At 49.1% G+C, this 16,322-nt stretch overlaps 1 protein-coding gene across 1 annotated transcript; it reads right to left on the reverse strand.

The window, feature by feature from the left end:
- Positions 1 to 5,152: 5,152 nt before the first annotated feature.
- Positions 5,153 to 14,599, reverse strand: AKR1B1 (aldo-keto reductase family 1, member B1 (aldose reductase); the record flags this gene model as incomplete). Its single annotated transcript, XM_008585411.1, has 9 exons — positions 5,153 to 5,572; positions 8,258 to 8,340; positions 10,415 to 10,498; positions 11,073 to 11,154; positions 11,483 to 11,589; positions 12,099 to 12,221; positions 12,512 to 12,589; positions 13,622 to 13,738; positions 14,426 to 14,599. Coding segments are annotated over 9 exons (891 nt in total), but the record flags the coding sequence as incomplete, so codon positions are not given.
- Between the last annotated feature and the right edge of the window lie 1,723 nt (positions 14,600 to 16,322).

The raw sequence follows: 16,322 nt of genomic DNA on the forward strand, positions 1-16,322 counted from the left end.
ACCAGCCATGAGATATCTGGCACATCAGGGAGCTTTTCTTAATTTAAGTCCATCATCTGTAAAGTGAAAACAATAGTACACGAGTCTCACAGGATTATTGGAAGGGTCAATGATAGAAGTAAAAAAAAAAAAAAAAAAAAGATATGAGATTACTTATTTATTCAACATTTACGTATTATATATACAAAAGAGGGTATAAATCTCTGCATACCACTCGAAGAATTAAAATAAACACACATGTTCTCAGGATGCAGGTTAAGAAATAAATAGTTCCTTAGGGCCCCTCTTAGGTTCCTCTGTGACGCCAAGACCGACTCCAGGTCCTGCCCTTGATTTTTGAATAAATCCTTCTCTTGCTCTTCTTTATAGTTTGATGACCAATGATTGTATCCTCTAAAAATATGTTCACTTTTGTCTACTTTTGAACTTTATAGAAATGGAATCTACTGCATGTATTTTTTCTGGGACTAGCCTTTTTTTGCCTCGGCATTCTGTTTTTGAGATTCATTCAGTGGAAGCATATAACTATAGTTTGTGCACTGTGAGAATGCAACACAATAGGTGTATGTAGTACGTGTGTAGATGCCTTTTACAAGGTTAAAGAAGTTTTCATTAAGATTTTATCATAAAGGGCCGGCCCGTGGCTCACTCGGGAGAGTGCGGTGCTGATAACACCAAGGCCACGGGTTCGGATCCTATATAGGGATGACCGGTTGGCTCACTGGCTGAGCGTGGTGCTGACAACACCAAGCCAAGGGTTGAGATCCCCTTACCGGTCATCTTTAAAAAAAAAAAAAAAAAAGATTTTATCATAAAAAATTTTGAATTTTATCAAATATTTTTCTATTTGGATACATACGTCCACGTGGTGGATTACATTAATGACTTTCTGTTATTAAGGTGACATTGCATTCCTGTGACATCACATTGACCACTTTTATTATTAGGTGTGGTTAATTGGACCTGGATTCTAGGCCCATTTCTGCCTCTAAACTGTTGTGTGAGGTCTGGTTGGTCACTTCACCTATCTGATCCTGTTTTTTTTTTTTTGACCAGTAAGGGGATCGCGACCTTTGGCTCGGTGTCGTTTGCACCACACTCACAGCCAGTGAGCTAACCAGCCATCCCTATATAGGATCCAAACCCGCAGCCTCGGCGCTATCCGCACCACACTCTCCCGAGTGAGCCATGGGCCCAGCTCCTCAGAGTTTTCTTTTGTTGCTAATCCAAACATGTGTTCTTCTGAAATATCATTTTCCTCTTTATAGTTACTTCTGAGATACCTTCTAAGCAATATGCAATTTTCAGGTTGCAAATTGTGGTAGTGGCCTCCAAGGTATGCCCAGTGAACAGGGCTGACCTGTTGTAACCAAGAGGATATTGTGGAAATGGTGCTGTGTGACCTCTGAGGTTAGACAAGGAATGATGATGTGACTTCCACTTCCTCTGGGATACTCCCTCAGTGAGAATCAGCCACTGTGTCCTGGACACTCCGGCAGCTTTAGGGAAAGGTACGCATGTGAGGAACTGAGGCCTCCTGCCAATTCCCGGTACTGACTTGCCCGGGACTGAGTGAGACATCTTGGAATCAGATCCTCTGTCTGAGTCAAGCCTTCACATGACTCCAGATTCTGCTGTCATACTAACTGTAGTCTCGTGAGACCTTGATCCAGAGCCACCTGGCTAAGCTACTCCAGAACTCCTGAACACTAGCAATTGTGCCAAATAAATGTTTACAGATGTTTAAAACAAGCAAATAATTGGATCCCAAGGCTTTGAAATTGTGTTCCAGGGTCCTCCTGGCTAGAGGGATGTGGGAAGGGGTTCTGACAGCTTGGCTCCCAGGTTCCTCCCCACCTTAAACCACAGCAGCTCTGCCTTTATCTGGTTTCTGTATTGAGAATCCCTGTAGGATTTCTCCTGAGGAATGGAGTCTGCTGCAAAAATAAATTTGAAAACACTGGCTTAGAGAAACACTGGATTAGATGATCGCTATGGTCCTTTCCATCTAACGTTCTATCATTCCACCTATCAGTATGAAACAAACGATTCTTAAAACATATGGACAGCATTTTCTTCAGGGCTCACTCTTCTTGCCATGAAATACAATCCCAGAGGCTGGAAACAAAAGCTCACAGCATGCTGCTCCCTGATAAGCGTATCAGGAGCTGCCCTTGCTGAGTGTAAGGTCAGACAGCTCAGACCCGTGGACAAAGCGCTCTTCCTGCAGAGGAAAGAGCCCCTCTCTGGGCATAGCTCCACCCCACTGGGGCACCATCTGCAAGCTGTGAGGGTACAGATGGGTTTGCTTCTGTTGCCAACATCCGATTATGATAACACTATTAACAGTATCAACAGTAATGGCTAGTGGGCATTGAGTGTTGCGTGCAAGGCCCTCAGAGGGGGTTTTACATTCATCATCTCATTTAATCCTCACAACCACCACGAGGCAGGCATTTTAGAGAGGGAGGAAATGAAGGCTGAGAGGTTAAATGACTTGCCAGAGTCACAATTAGAAAAAGTAGAGCTGCAGTGAAAACTCAGTCTATGGCTATGGAATCCTTGGCCAACATTTGGTGAATTACAGGCCAGTATCAGAACTGAGCAGCTGCTCCTTGGATCTGAAAGACAATTTTCATACTAGGAGGTTTTATTAGTCATTATAAGAAAACCCCTTCATTCACTGACTTGTCATGCAACCAGTATTACCAAGAGCTTACTCTGTGCCCAGGTGCTGTTCTAGAAACTACAGATAGAAGAGCGAGGAAAGCAGACACTGTTGCTTCCTCAGGCTATGCTGGGATGTTGGGCTGGAGGAGGTCCTGAGAAACCAACAACTGCTTCCACTGCTTTGTAGCCAAACTCCAGGGTGGGAAGGAAGGGAAATTTCCCTTTAGGATCCTGGAGAGCCAGGAACCCCCAAAGACAGCCCCTCTAGGAAAACCTTCCTGGGTTGAACCCAACACTTGATTCTCCTGGCTGGGCACCCTCTCAGCATCCTGCCAATGAATGCCCCGATAAACCTACACCAGCTGCTTCCATAAGAAGGTGCCATGGATACCGCACTAAAACAGCCTTTGTGGAATTCTATCGACATGAAGGAGGTGGCACTGAGAAACCTTGCTCTGTGAAATCAGATCTTGAGAAACCATGCTGTTTGATATTAAGTCTGCACAAGCACTGTTCAGAGATTTTCCAACACAGGTGTGTCAGGCTAAGGCTCAGACTCTTCAAACCTGTTGTACAGACTGGGTCACAGACGCCTCACATACCAGGCTGGATCACAGACCCCTCATATACAGGTCATGAGCTAGGTAATTGGAAAAAGATCCTGGAAGCCGTTAGAGTTGACATGCTTCATTCTGACATAAGCTTAGTCCTCAGCTTCCTCAGCAGCAGCTTACAGCAACCTTCAGCAGATCTGGCAGGAGTAGCAGTGGCCTCCCGGAGGCCCTGGCAGCAACAGCTTCCAGCAGCAATAGCGGCCCCCTTGGGGCCATCCTAGGGGCATCTGGCACTGTGGATCAGAGCCGTTCATCCTTTATACTTAAGCCCAATAACTGAGGAACACCTGGGTGTGAGTCAGACAACCCAGGAACACCTGGGCACACATGCACAGTTAACATATTTGCATCAAATGTTTGGCAAAATTCTGAATATCCAAGGGATCCCGACCATTTCTTTCCTTTCCCTCCAAGGTGCCTGTGTGATTTAATAAAACTTAGTTCCATCTTTTGGTTGGTCTCATTTTCTTATTAGCAACTACTCTTTGGCTGGAGCGTTTTGGTAAAACTCCAGCTGTTTCATGAATGTAATGTTGTGCCGCCGACCACACAGCAGCAAAGCTCCTCAAAGACGAGGTCAGCACTACTGTTCTATAATGTCCACTGGCTTTGCCCCCTAGAAGGTCGCTTCAATCATTATGATGAGTCCACTGGGGTCTTGAGGCTGGGCTGGAACCTGCCTCGGAAGGTGTGTGGGTTTAGTTCCACAAAAGGAAGTGAGAGAGACCATCTCCACTGGCAAAGCAGCACCTGTCTCGATCCGTGGGCCCTCTCACGTCCACCTGCTCCTTGGACAAAGTGTTAGTGGAACAAGGCTGGTCCTGCCCAGCCCCCAGTCCAGCCTGCCGTTCCCTCCCACCACACTTTGCAGCATCAACATTGAGTCCCACTTGCACCTGAGCCACTGAGTTACGAAAATACTTGTATTTGAGTGTTGAAATGCAGGACCAGCTGTTCTCCTTTGCCCTTTGTGACAGGTCTTGATCCTCCTCCTCCCCACTGCAAGCCAGGCTCCATCTAAAGGCCAAGTCCTTAGATAGAACTTGGGGGTTCCTGCTAGAAAGCGGGAGAATAGGGGTGGGGAAGAGGGGAGTTGCACAGGCTTGCCTTTTTATCCTGTCTGTGCTCCTGGGTTGACTTTCAATCGTCTTGCTATAGGAGCCTATCTTCAGCAGGGATCTTGTAACAAAGCAACCCGACTTTAGGAAATGCTAGATCAACACTTGAGTATCCCGTCCCTTTAATTCTGGATGAGGAAATGTTAATAATAAAAATAAGTGACAGCATTGGGGCCTCAAGCCTTTACCTCTGTAACCCTATTTAAAGCATCCACCTTATCCAAAGGGATGCTGTTTATCTTTTCTTCTCTCTTGCATAGACAACGGGCTTCATGAAAGCAGTTTCTCACAGGCAGTGCTTCGCAATAAATATCTGACTTTGGCCTTGTGAGGGAGGAGGGACGACCAAGTGATCTGTGAAACTGAAAATGGTTTCACATCCTGGCTCAGCCCTGATGCTGCAGTTCTCAACCTTGGCTGCCCCTGAGAATCACCTGGGGAGCTTGTCAACTCCTGGCGTCCTGGCAGCCCAGACCAATTCCGTCAGTCTCCAGGGGCGAGGTGCAGACACTACGAGCACTAAAAGCTCCCCAGGAGACCAGTGTGCAGCCAGGATGAAAGCCACTGCCCTAAAGCTAAATGGGCAAAGTACTGAGGTGAGGGGTCTGCAACTACAAGGAAAAAAGCCATATCCTCCTTCCTGCCGCAGAGCTGACTGGCCTGCTTCATAGGTATCCAAGAATGAGGGTTGGGAATGGGATAGAAGGTGGTTTGTTGTCTCAAAAAAACCAAAACAAAATGCCATCAGCATCAAGTTCACAAAATCACTTTATTTGAGGCAAAGAGAAGTCTGGCTGAAAAGATTACCGTTCCAAGCAGTCAAAACTCAACTGTTAGTGGCACTATTGTGACTCAGTAGATTTTGCTTCTCTTTGGTCAAAAAAGGGTATTCAGGTTGTACCCTTCCCAGCTGCGCAAGTAGAAGGGCAAAGAAAACTGGAAGAGACTTCTAATCTATGGATCCCGCTCTTCAGACCTAACATCAAGCTACACAAGCCCTCACTGGTCAGTCTGCAGACTGCTAACCCACTGCTGAGGGACACAGGCCATTCTACCTTTGCAAAGAAAAATGGGGCAGGAAAAACAGGTGTAGATCACCTGGGGGGGAAGAACAGGCATCAACAGCTTCAAAACTCAGCATGGAAGGGGTAATCCTTGTGGGAGGTACAGCTGTCAGGAGAAAAGAGAACACATTTGCTTTTCAAGAAAATGATTTTGACTATAACAAATTACCAACACACAGAAATGGTAAGTGTCTCATCACGAACAGAAATAGAGGCCTCGGAGGCAATAACCCAGTTCTGAATCTTTAGGTCACAGGTCTGCAGCTGGGGCAGCGGCCCACCCTCAACACTCCTCTGCCACAGGCTGTGATTAGGCAGCACATGTGTGACAGGCACTGTCCTACCTCCCCACATGCCCAGCACTGTGCCTGGAGCATGCAAAATATGATTCCTGCTTCCCAGTAACTCAATTTGCTGGCTGGACCAGATAGCTCCTTATAGTCTTAAACAGAAGAGGGCGAAAAGAGCAAAGAGATGAGAGATGTTCCAAGTCCACGTGTGACTGAATCCAAAGGGTTCGTGGCAGCAACAGGGAGTTCTCCTAGGACATGGAGGGAGGGAATCCATCACCTCCAGAAGCCCCTGGGGTCAGTGGGAAGTGATGGGAGCCCAGTGCAACAGTTGGGGATTTGATAGGTTAACACTGGGGAAGGGGCCAGGGCCGAGAGGTCAGGGTGTGTCTGCCAAGGCTCATGGTCCATGTGGCAGGGCCACTGGCTTGCACTGGAACGTAAAGGCAACAATGTTGGAAAGACTGCTGGGCAGGGTATGAAAGGCCCAGGGTGAACTCAGCATGGAGAATATAACTCGTATTCAAAGCCATTCAAAAGCTCCCCTCACTCTGCCTCCATTTGCATGCCTGAAGAATATGACTGTCAACACCTTGGCTCAAAATAGCAATATCTGCCAAAAAGAGAGTTGGCATGTAGTTAGAAAAAGCTTCCTAGGAGGGCTGGCCCGGTGGCGCACTGCTACAGTGCGCCGCTTGGGAAGTGTGGCGGCGCTCCCGCCGAGGGTTCGGATCCCACATACAGACCGGTTCCCGCTCACTGGCTGAGCGAGGTGCGGGCGCAACACCGAGGGTTGCGATCCCGTTGCCGGTCCCGGTCCGGTACGGGCGCGACACTGAGGGTTGTGATCCGTTGCCGGACACGAAAAAAGACAAAAAGGAAAAAAAAAAAAAAGCTTCCTAGGAGGGCTGGCCCGGTGCCGCGCTGCTACAGTGTGCCGCTTGGGAAGTGCGGCGGCGCTCCCGCCGAGGGTTCGGATCCCACATACAGACCGGTTCCCGCTCACTGGCTGAGCGAGGTGCGGGCGCAACACCGAGGGTTGCGATCCCGTTGCCGGTCCCGGTCCGGTACGGGCGCGACACTGAGGGTTGTGATCCGTTGCCGGACACGAAAAAAGACAAAAAGGAAAAAAAAAAAAAAAAGCTTCCTAGGAGACCTGGGGATGTCAGAGCCAGCCTCTTCCTCCCCACTCCAACCCACCTCCACTCAACATCAGTAGCGCACAGGATTATCTGACAGCTGTCTCTAGAGCAGCACTGGAGGGTGGGAGGAGTCTAGGTGTAAAGGGACCAGTTAGAAAGCCACATGGTTGGCCAGTCCTCAGAGCGTCCACACACTCCGTCAGCAGTGGGAGGAGAAAGGGAAGACTGGTGAGCGTGACGGATTCTGAAAGGAGACCGGATGTAACCAGATGACTGACTCACTTCTCTTGCCCTTGCCCACCAGATCCAATCATAATTTCAATGATTAAAGGTTAAGTACCATTAACAAGGATTTCAGAAAGGGCCCTAGTTGGGGCTGCTAAGCTCTGTGGCCTTTTTTGGATGTGAGGCCACTGGTGTGACAGTGGCATGCTCACTGGGCATGCTCATAGGGCAATTATCGTTCAAGGTACAAACGTGGAGGACAGCTGCCTGGGTCAGTGGCTGAAGCCAGCACCGGCGTGCAAATGCTGACCTGAGGCAGACAGGCCAGAGGCTGGAAAGAGAAAGCTAGCACCCTGTCCTGTCTTGGGGTGGTCACACTGCTTAGAAGAGGAAGTGGTAAAGGAGACAGGGCAGAAACAGGGAGTGCAGATGAAGAGTAAGGATCGCCAAAGAGAAGTGCAGTCAGCCTCCACCACCAAACGGGAAGTTCCCTCTTGAGAGCAGAAAGTGAGTCTTAAACTATTTAGTTACTGTACTGGTAGGGAAAAGAAAAAACGCCTTACTAGTCATCTCCCTCAGGTCCCAAACTACAATTCCGAGGGAGTATAAGGAACCAGAGAATGTGCAGCTGGAGGGGCCTTTAGGTGACTCTGCCTGTCAGAGGGGTTGGGTGACTTTCTCTAAGTCACATGGTGTACTAGTGTCAGAGCTGGAACTGTCTGGAGCCCCAGCACCATGGTCCCTTTTATTAGGGTTATTAAGGCAAAGAATCACATGCAAATTCTTCCAGGAAGGTGTGGCAGGGCCTCCTGGGGTCATCTGATTTCAGATGAGCCACTAAGATTTGAAAATTAAATGCCAAAATATGTAGTTATTTCATGTTAGGCTGACAACACCCCTGGGGCAGGAGGAGAAGATATCGGGAGCAGATCTCTTAGCACTTCCCCCGCAGCTTTGTGCAGTTCAGCCGATGCAGGTTAAAGTGTTTCCTGCTGCATTTGGATGAGAAAGCAAGGTCATGTGCAAAAATAGGAACTGCGGTCAGAGGACTTGGACATTATGGTCTGCAGGGATTATTTTGCTCTACAGCATCTGATGATCTGGGAATTGATCACCACACTGGGACTCACTCACCTCACCAAGAAACAGACCCTCCAGTCCCTGTTATAGCTGAGTAAGGTGGTCATCTCCAGGCTGCTCAGTTCAAAGTCAAAGACCTAAAAACAAAACAAAAAAACAACCAATAAGCTCTGCAAATAAAAAATCAAAGACAGAATAATGTGCATTGTGCAGGTTCCAGATGAAATGTCTTCCATTGCCTTGAGTGTGGAGGGGCAGTAGGATACACTGAACTTAAAGTTTATTCCTTTGTAGGGAACACACGTTTTGGCTAGGTACCATATACATTGTGCAGGTTCCAGATGAAATGTCTTCCATTGCCTTGAGTGTGGAGGGGCAGTAAGATACACTGAACTTAAAGTTTATTCCTTTGTAGGGAACACACGTTTTGGCTAGGTACCATATACAACAATGAGAACAGTCCTTCCCTTCCAGAACCTCCAAGTGCAATGATACTTTTCATTTTATTTCTTTCATTTCACAAACACTACTGCACACTTCTATTGTGATATGCACCAGTGAAGAACATCATCATGGGTAAGATGTGTCTATGCCTCTGTTTATAACGAAGCAAAGGACTGAGGTATTACAACAGCTATAATACAAGGAATAATTAATCACACACTGTATGATGGTAAACAAAGCACTCAGAGAGCCCAGAGGCATTAGGCATGAATTCCAGCTGGGGAATTGAAGGACACAGCCAAAGAGGAGATGGCATTTGAGATGGCCTAAGAAGATGAATAAGGTTTTTACAGAGAGGGCAAGAAAGTATATTGAGAGGAGAGACCCACTTGCATGAAGGCAACAGACCTCATAGAAGAACTCAGCCCGCACGGAGGCCAGCAGGCACGGGGTGACAGCCAGGAAGTGGCTGGCACACACACCCCGAGCTGAGCAGGTCTGTGGTTTCAGATGATCACAGAATGTGCAGAAAGAGCCTGCTACGGACTCTTTGATTACAACTGTGGGAAAATGCACAGACACTACGCAGTGAGATGCAAAAATAAAAAAATTAAGTCAGCATTTTGAGATCAGTCATTTAAAATTGTTTCTAATATCTTAAAAAAAGGAAATATGAAACAAAAGGTTCATTTCTAGTAGGATGCACCCTTCCCATAGTGGCCACTGTGTTGCCACTTGACCTTGAAGAGTTAAGCTCTGCTCCCCTCCCTAGGGCTCACTCTCACCCCTGTCTCGTATGTGACAAGTGGCATGTGTGATCGCCACAGCCTCTGGCCAGTGTAACCAGGGAGGACAGGGTGAGCTGCTCACTGTGCAAACAGCTGTCCTTACCCTGTGCCACAGCCCACAAGCGGCCATATGGGGCCAGCTGCCAAAGACCCCCGTGCCCACGGTGGTGCCACACTCCAAACCAGGTCTCAGATAAAGACAGAGCGTCGCTGGCAGAGCTGCTCTGCTCAGTGGAAGGACACTCCTGGAGCAGCCCTTCTCCCAGGAGAAGGAGGCCCCTTCTTACTGGCACGAGGCAGGTGGGGGTGTGACGTCAGGCAGGCTGAGCTGCTCTGAGTGACTGCCTAGAGAACTTTCCTGGGGCCTCAATGACAGTCTGGGCTCTCTGCAGAGCTGGTTGGGGGCTAAGTGACCCAGGAGGTCCTTTGTAGCACAAGCGCTGATCACACAGCAACATTTCTGGAGCACTCCCCGAGGCACCTGCGAAGCGTGGTGTGAGCACTGCGTGAAGCGCTCTGACGCAGAACCTTATTCATCTCACAACAGCCCTCGAAGTAGGTGTTATTTTACAGATGGGAAAACTGAGGCACTGTGCAGTTTGGTTACTTGCCCAAGGTCTTACAGCTGGCAACTAACAGAGCCCCATGCAAACCCAGGCAGCTTTGCTTGAGAACTCCATTTTCTGAGGGCACATGCTCAGTGTCGCCGAGGAGCCTCAGCAAGGGTGCATGTACCACCCGGGCCCAAGGCCTGCCCCCACCATAGGGCTTCCACAATCCCAGTCACCACCTCAAGTCTGGGTTTTGCTTACGGCAGCTTACTGAGGTGGGCTCCCTGGCCTGGGAGAGGACAGGATGGCAGGCTGGAGGAGGGAGGATCCCGCAGAAGACAAGCCAGGGATGGGATGAGAGGCCCTGTGAAGAATCCTTCTGTCCCCTCCTCACTGAAGAAAGCCAGGGCCGACTGCAGGGATCTTACCTTAAAGTTCTCAGCAATGCGTTCTGGTGTCACAGACTTGGGGATCACCACCAAATTCCTCTGTATGGGGAAGCGGATCAGAACCTGCGAACCAGAGAGGTGCCAAGTGTGTGTGACACATACACACACACACACACACACGCACGCACGCACGCACACAAAAAGAGATCTTAAGAGGGACATGCTCAGATCTGACAGGTGAGAAAAGACAGGCTCAGAGACGTGCAGGTCACATCCAGCAACAGGCAGTGGTCACATTCAGGGCCAGAGCCACCGTGCCATGTGCTTTAGGGTCTCCAGGTATATTGGAGACCCAGTGAGACTCTTCACTGCCTAGGAAGTCACAAACCACTGGCAAGAAAGAGAACATTTCCCGAGTGGCTGATAAGAGCTCTTGTATGTGTACAGAGGTGACCTTCCACATAAATCCTCGTGGCAGCCCATAAAGGCAGCAGGGGCAGGTATAATTATCCCAAGACCACATGGCAGTCTTCTAAATTCTCATTCTGTGCCCTTTCTATTACACACTCCAGACCCCCCAACCCAAACTTCCAGTGAGGCCTTGATGGGCCTGGTCACCTCTCCCTCCTGGCTGATGGGGACCACCAAGAATGTAGGGAGCTCTGGAACAGTCGTGAGGACCTGGAAATGGCTATACCTGGGCTGTGGTTTTGTTGTGCTTGGCTGCGATCTCCTTGATCCTGGGGTCCTCCAGGATGGATGGGTCCTCAGGCTTGGCCCTAGAGACAGAAAGACAGTCCAGGTCAATAACCATCATTGCTACCACTCAGGCAGCCAATAACCCTACCCCTAACCCTCCCATTGACCTCAGAGGGCAGCCTGCCAGTCTTCTCCAGATTCCAAGATGGGTTACCAACCCCAACCCTTTGGAAAAAGAGTGGACATCTTGCCACCAGAAACTCCAACCCACCCAGAAAACCTAAGAGGCTCCCGGGGGAAGTCTGCAGATCAGCCCCAGAAGCATTTACCTTAATATCAAACTTCTCCTTTTAATCATTTCTAATCCTCACCAAGTGACAAAAGAACATGACCCAATGCAAAGCTCACCAGGGCCTGTCAGGAGAGCCAAGGGGACTGTAGGCAGTCACCACAATGCCTTTGGAATGGCAGTACTGGATTAACTTCTCCTGAGTTAGGTAAGGGTGACACTCAATCTGTAAATGCAAACAGGGCGGGCACAGTCAATGTGACACAAGCAAAGTTTCCCCGTGCTAAGTCCCTTCCCACCCCGCACAGAAAATTATGTGTGACGCATGTCCTTCTCATGGTACTTCCCTGATAGGCTGTAATAACTTTCTACATTTCCCAGCTAGTGGCCTCAACGTTAAGAACAACAATCTTGTTACTGGTGCTCTATGGCCACAGGGCCTAAAGGCTTTTTCTGCTTTAGCCATCTGTCAACTGTCACAGGTGTGCGGCTCTCAACAGCCAGGAGCTGCTCATCTGTCAGACCCCAAGTCATCACGAGCCAGGCTCAAACCCTTTCTTTCCCGCAAGTTCCACTCCAGAGGTGCCTTGTCATGCTGAATCCTAACTCAGGACTCCGTCAATGCCCAGGAGCTGCCCCTGGCCACTCCCTAGGTGATGCAGACATGAAGTCGCCACCAAGATTGGAAAATAGAACAGGAGGCCATGGACACAGGCTCCCCTGGTGGACATTTACCTGGTTTACTGCTGGCTTATGTTTTAAGCCAGGTTTGTTTAAGATCCTCTCGACCTGGAGATGGTTGAAGTTGGAGATGCCAATAGCTTTCACCAGCCCCTCATCCACCAGCTCTTCCATGGCCTAAAGGGAAAAGAGGGTCTGTTTGGTGCTGAAATGAACCCTATAAGGACAAGGACCAGAACTGTCTGTGACACCAGTTTAACAGGTCCTGCCCTCACTATTCAGTGCCAGTTAGTTAGACTTTTCAGAAGCCAAGTGATGGTAAGACGACAGCCAGACTGGATTTCGGGAGACAAGAGGAGCAAAAACAGTTACAATATAGCAAATGGGCATGTAAGAAAGGCAGAGAAGATCACTCACAAGGAGAACAGGAAGCCAGCAACGGAGAGCAGTGTCAAGGACTGTCTTACCTCCCATGTGTCCACAACATCCGTGTCACTGGGAATCACGTTGCCAGACCCATCCAATGGGAAAAAGTCATCCCCAGCCTGTCATTAGAATCCAAAACAAATAAACAGATCAATAAAAGCTCTTCATAGACCTGCTGGGGGAAACTGTCTCTAGAAAAATTATTCTAAACTACCATAGCTGGATAAGTTTTTAGAAAATAATCAGGGCAAAGTTGTATGCCAGTAGGAAAGGAAACAGGCAGACAATCCCTGAAGTCCCTAAACACTTTTTCTATCAAATGGGTTGGAAGTGAGTGACTGTCAGTGGAGATATGGATAATACTCGGTCACAGGGATTAACCCGTCATGGACTGGAGTATGTGGACAGGACGAGGGCTCACACCAGGTTTCAGTGGGCCCAAGTCCTGGCTGGATCACTGGCCCATAAAACCACCACCTTCTGAGCCTATGTGGCTCGTCATACAAACAAAGAATGAAAGTCAAGTCCCTTCAGGCCCTTGTACGCCACAGTGCAATAAGGGAGCTATAGGGTAAGACCCCCACACTTTCAACCTGGCTGACAAAGCAGAAAACTAAGCCAGTTACTAGAAAGAGGGCAAAGGACATAATAACTCTAGAGTTCTTTTTATGCAAAAAACGAGGCTGCCAACAAGTGTTTCTCAGGCTTCCATGGGATGCGGTATGTGTGTGGAATGTAGGTACAGACTCACACACACGTGGAGAATATGTGTGTGTACATGTGTGCATGTGCCAGGAGGTGGGGTCAGGGAGCTGATTGTGCTTTATGGCCGTGAGCAGTACAGACAGCAGCCGCCGTTTGCTGTCACAGTTTTAAATTATACAACCACCAAATGACCAAGAGCAGTGCTCTGCAAACTCTGAAGTGTGCATATGAGTCACTGTGGTTTGGACTCAGGTGGCCTGGGTGGGGCCCGAGTCTGTGCTTTTAACAAGTTCCCGGTGATGCCACTGCTGCTGGACCACGGGCCATGCCTCAAGAAGCAGGGACAGAGAGGGACTGAGAGGTAACCTGCTAACGAGGGACGTCAAAGCACGTCACAGGTGGCACCCGAGCACCACGGGGACTGGTCCGAGCGGCGGGTCCCATACCTTAAAGCCAGTAGGCCAGTGGACCAGGTAGAGGTCCAGGTAGTCCAGCTTCAGGTCACTGAGCGTCTTCTGGCAGGCACCCTTCACCAGGCTCTTCTCATGGTACGTGCACCACAGCTGAGGCCAGCGAGAGAGCACATCTCATTGTGACTGTGCCAGGCAGCTCTGGCTGGAGCCAGACAGCTCCAAGGTGCAACACCCACTTTCCTCTGCCTGCAAACCCCACCTCCCCATGATGCCACACACGGTTGTGAAGGAATTTCCATCTCACACTGTGGACCCTAACTTTCCAAAGGAAGGTTGGGTGACCGGGTCAAGGCAACCTCTCCCAAGGACCAAACAGAAGGCATAAGACAGAATGGATAGGTCAGCCAGCCAGTCCTAGGCCCTAAACATAAGTTCTCAGGGCTATTTTCTTACCAGGTTAGTCTTTGCAGAACCAGCCTCACCCTCCCACCTGGTGTCCTTTGTGCACCAATAGCCTCCAGTGACCAGCAATGGACAGCCAGCCTGCCGATGGGAACCAAGTTCTGTCCCGGAGAGTAACTCTGGACAGGGAGAGCCACCCCAGCCTCATCAGCATGGGGCTCTAACCAATGGGTCCACGTGGAAGGACCAGCCAACACAGAGCCACAGGTGGGTGAACTCTGGAGTCCTGCATGGCCATGTGTGACACGATTCCCCTGGAAGAACTGCCTGCCCAGCGATAACTGTAGTCATATTAAGAGTGTGGACTTGGCTCCTCCGTTAGTGCTGCCCCTGGAGAATGTGAGCCCTGCCCCAGGCTCCCCTGCAGAAGGGTACCTTGCTGACGATGAAGAGCTCCTCACGCTTCACCACCTGCTCCCTGAGCTTCTCCTGGATGGCCACCCCCACCTCCTTCTCGTTCTGGTACACGTGGGCACAGTCGATGTGGCGGTACCCAACGTCAATTGCTACCTTCACAGCATCGGTCACCTTGCCTGGAGGGGACTGAAAGGGAAAGGAATGTAAGCCATGGAGTCAAAAACAAAGCAGAATGCACAGTTTACACATGGCCAAGGAAGAAGGGCAAGGGAACCACTGATCCTTGCTGAAGCTCCTGTTCCTTTAGGTCCAGGGAAGGCAGGCCAGGGTATATTTCTGAAGCAGGATTCTAAACCATCAGCCCTCACACACGGGGGACCAAGGTGAAATGCCACATTATTTCACCACTTAGCAGCAACACAGATCACTTTTAAAAGATGTGCCGAAGTCATCTCATTTCCTGATTTCTTTACATCTGTTGATACATAAACTAATTACGTCAAGTTCTGGGGGCTCATCATGAAGTTAACATTACAGATGCTGATTCAAATGCCTGTGTGGCAGTTGTCACTGTATGAGCATCTGATTTAAGAAGTGCAGACGGGGGAGATGGCTCCTCAGAGAGATTAGCAGACAGAAATGAATTGGAAGGAGAGAGGAGGTGGAAATCACAGATGATCACATAAGGTTTGTGGTTGGCTCAGCAAAACAACTGAACGGCTGTCCATGCCCAAACCATCTGACCATCAGAGTGACCAGAACAGGTGTGGGGAGCCTGGCTGCTGCTGAGAGGGAGGACGTGACTGCACAGCATCGAGCTTCACCAGCACCCAGACAGACTGCACAGACACATACCCCATCTCCTCACTGCTCCTGCTCAGATAAGAGAGCTGAACCATGAATGGGTGCAATGGACTGTTGAATGAACAGAGCACATTCCTTTGGAGAGCTGGGGTAGAAACGAATGGAAAAGAAAATTCCCCAGGGCCATCAGCAGCTGCAGACATCTGCTGTTTTGACATCAGCTGTTGTGAACAGGCTGGGGGAAGAACATAGGCCAGCCAAATGAGCCCAGGACCAGAGCTTGGTAGCAGCTAAGCTTGCTCCCCACCATGGAGGGGCCACAGAGGCAGGTAGGATGCAAATTTCACTGTGAATTCAGAAAAGGCCTTCAGGTAATCTGGCAACCTCCCACTTCCCTGGACGAACAAGAAACTGCACCTGCAGCTTTGCCCAGCCTTCACAGTTAAAGGACCAAAGCAGAGAAGAGAATCTCAGCATACCCAGAAGAGAAGGATAACCTGGCACGCAGGGCCTAGCATGGCTGATGTGAGCAATGAAAGCAGAGCACAACCTGCCCAAGAGGGATTCAGCTGGGGTTTTGGTTCCTTGGGACCAAGAGTACAGACCAGAATAACCAAGGTTGCCGAACAACTGATAAAAACTAAGGAGAAGTCTGTGTGATGTTTTTATAGAAAGTCAAGGACAGAAACCACACAAAGGTCATAAAGAAGCTGCTGCTTCCTGCCCTTTGTTAGACAGCATGCTGATGGCTGCAGGCACATGTGCAAGGAAGCGGGCCAGAGAGAACAGAAAAAACTCACACTCTGGGATGAAAATGTACCAGAATCCACAACTGCATTTAGTATTACTTACCTCAATGCAGAACTCTTCCCTGAAAGAGACTAATTTCTCTTATCAATGATGAAGCAGCCAACTTAAGTTATGGTGAAAAAACATTCACTAAACTTGGGGGTGCTAACACATGCTCACAATACCTCCCCTATTCTGAGTCAACATAAAGAAAATGCAAACACAAGGGAGAGGTCCTGATTGAGACTTATAAGAAGATAAATCATGGCAACATACCTGCATCTGTAGAAACGCAGCATATGAAACACCCAAATTCAAATAA

Source organism: Galeopterus variegatus, unplaced genomic scaffold (genome assembly GCF_000696425.1).
Source record: "Galeopterus variegatus unplaced genomic scaffold, G_variegatus-3.0.2 Scaffold3561, whole genome shotgun sequence".
In the NCBI taxonomy this organism is placed as follows: domain Eukaryota; kingdom Metazoa; phylum Chordata; class Mammalia; order Dermoptera; family Cynocephalidae; genus Galeopterus; species Galeopterus variegatus.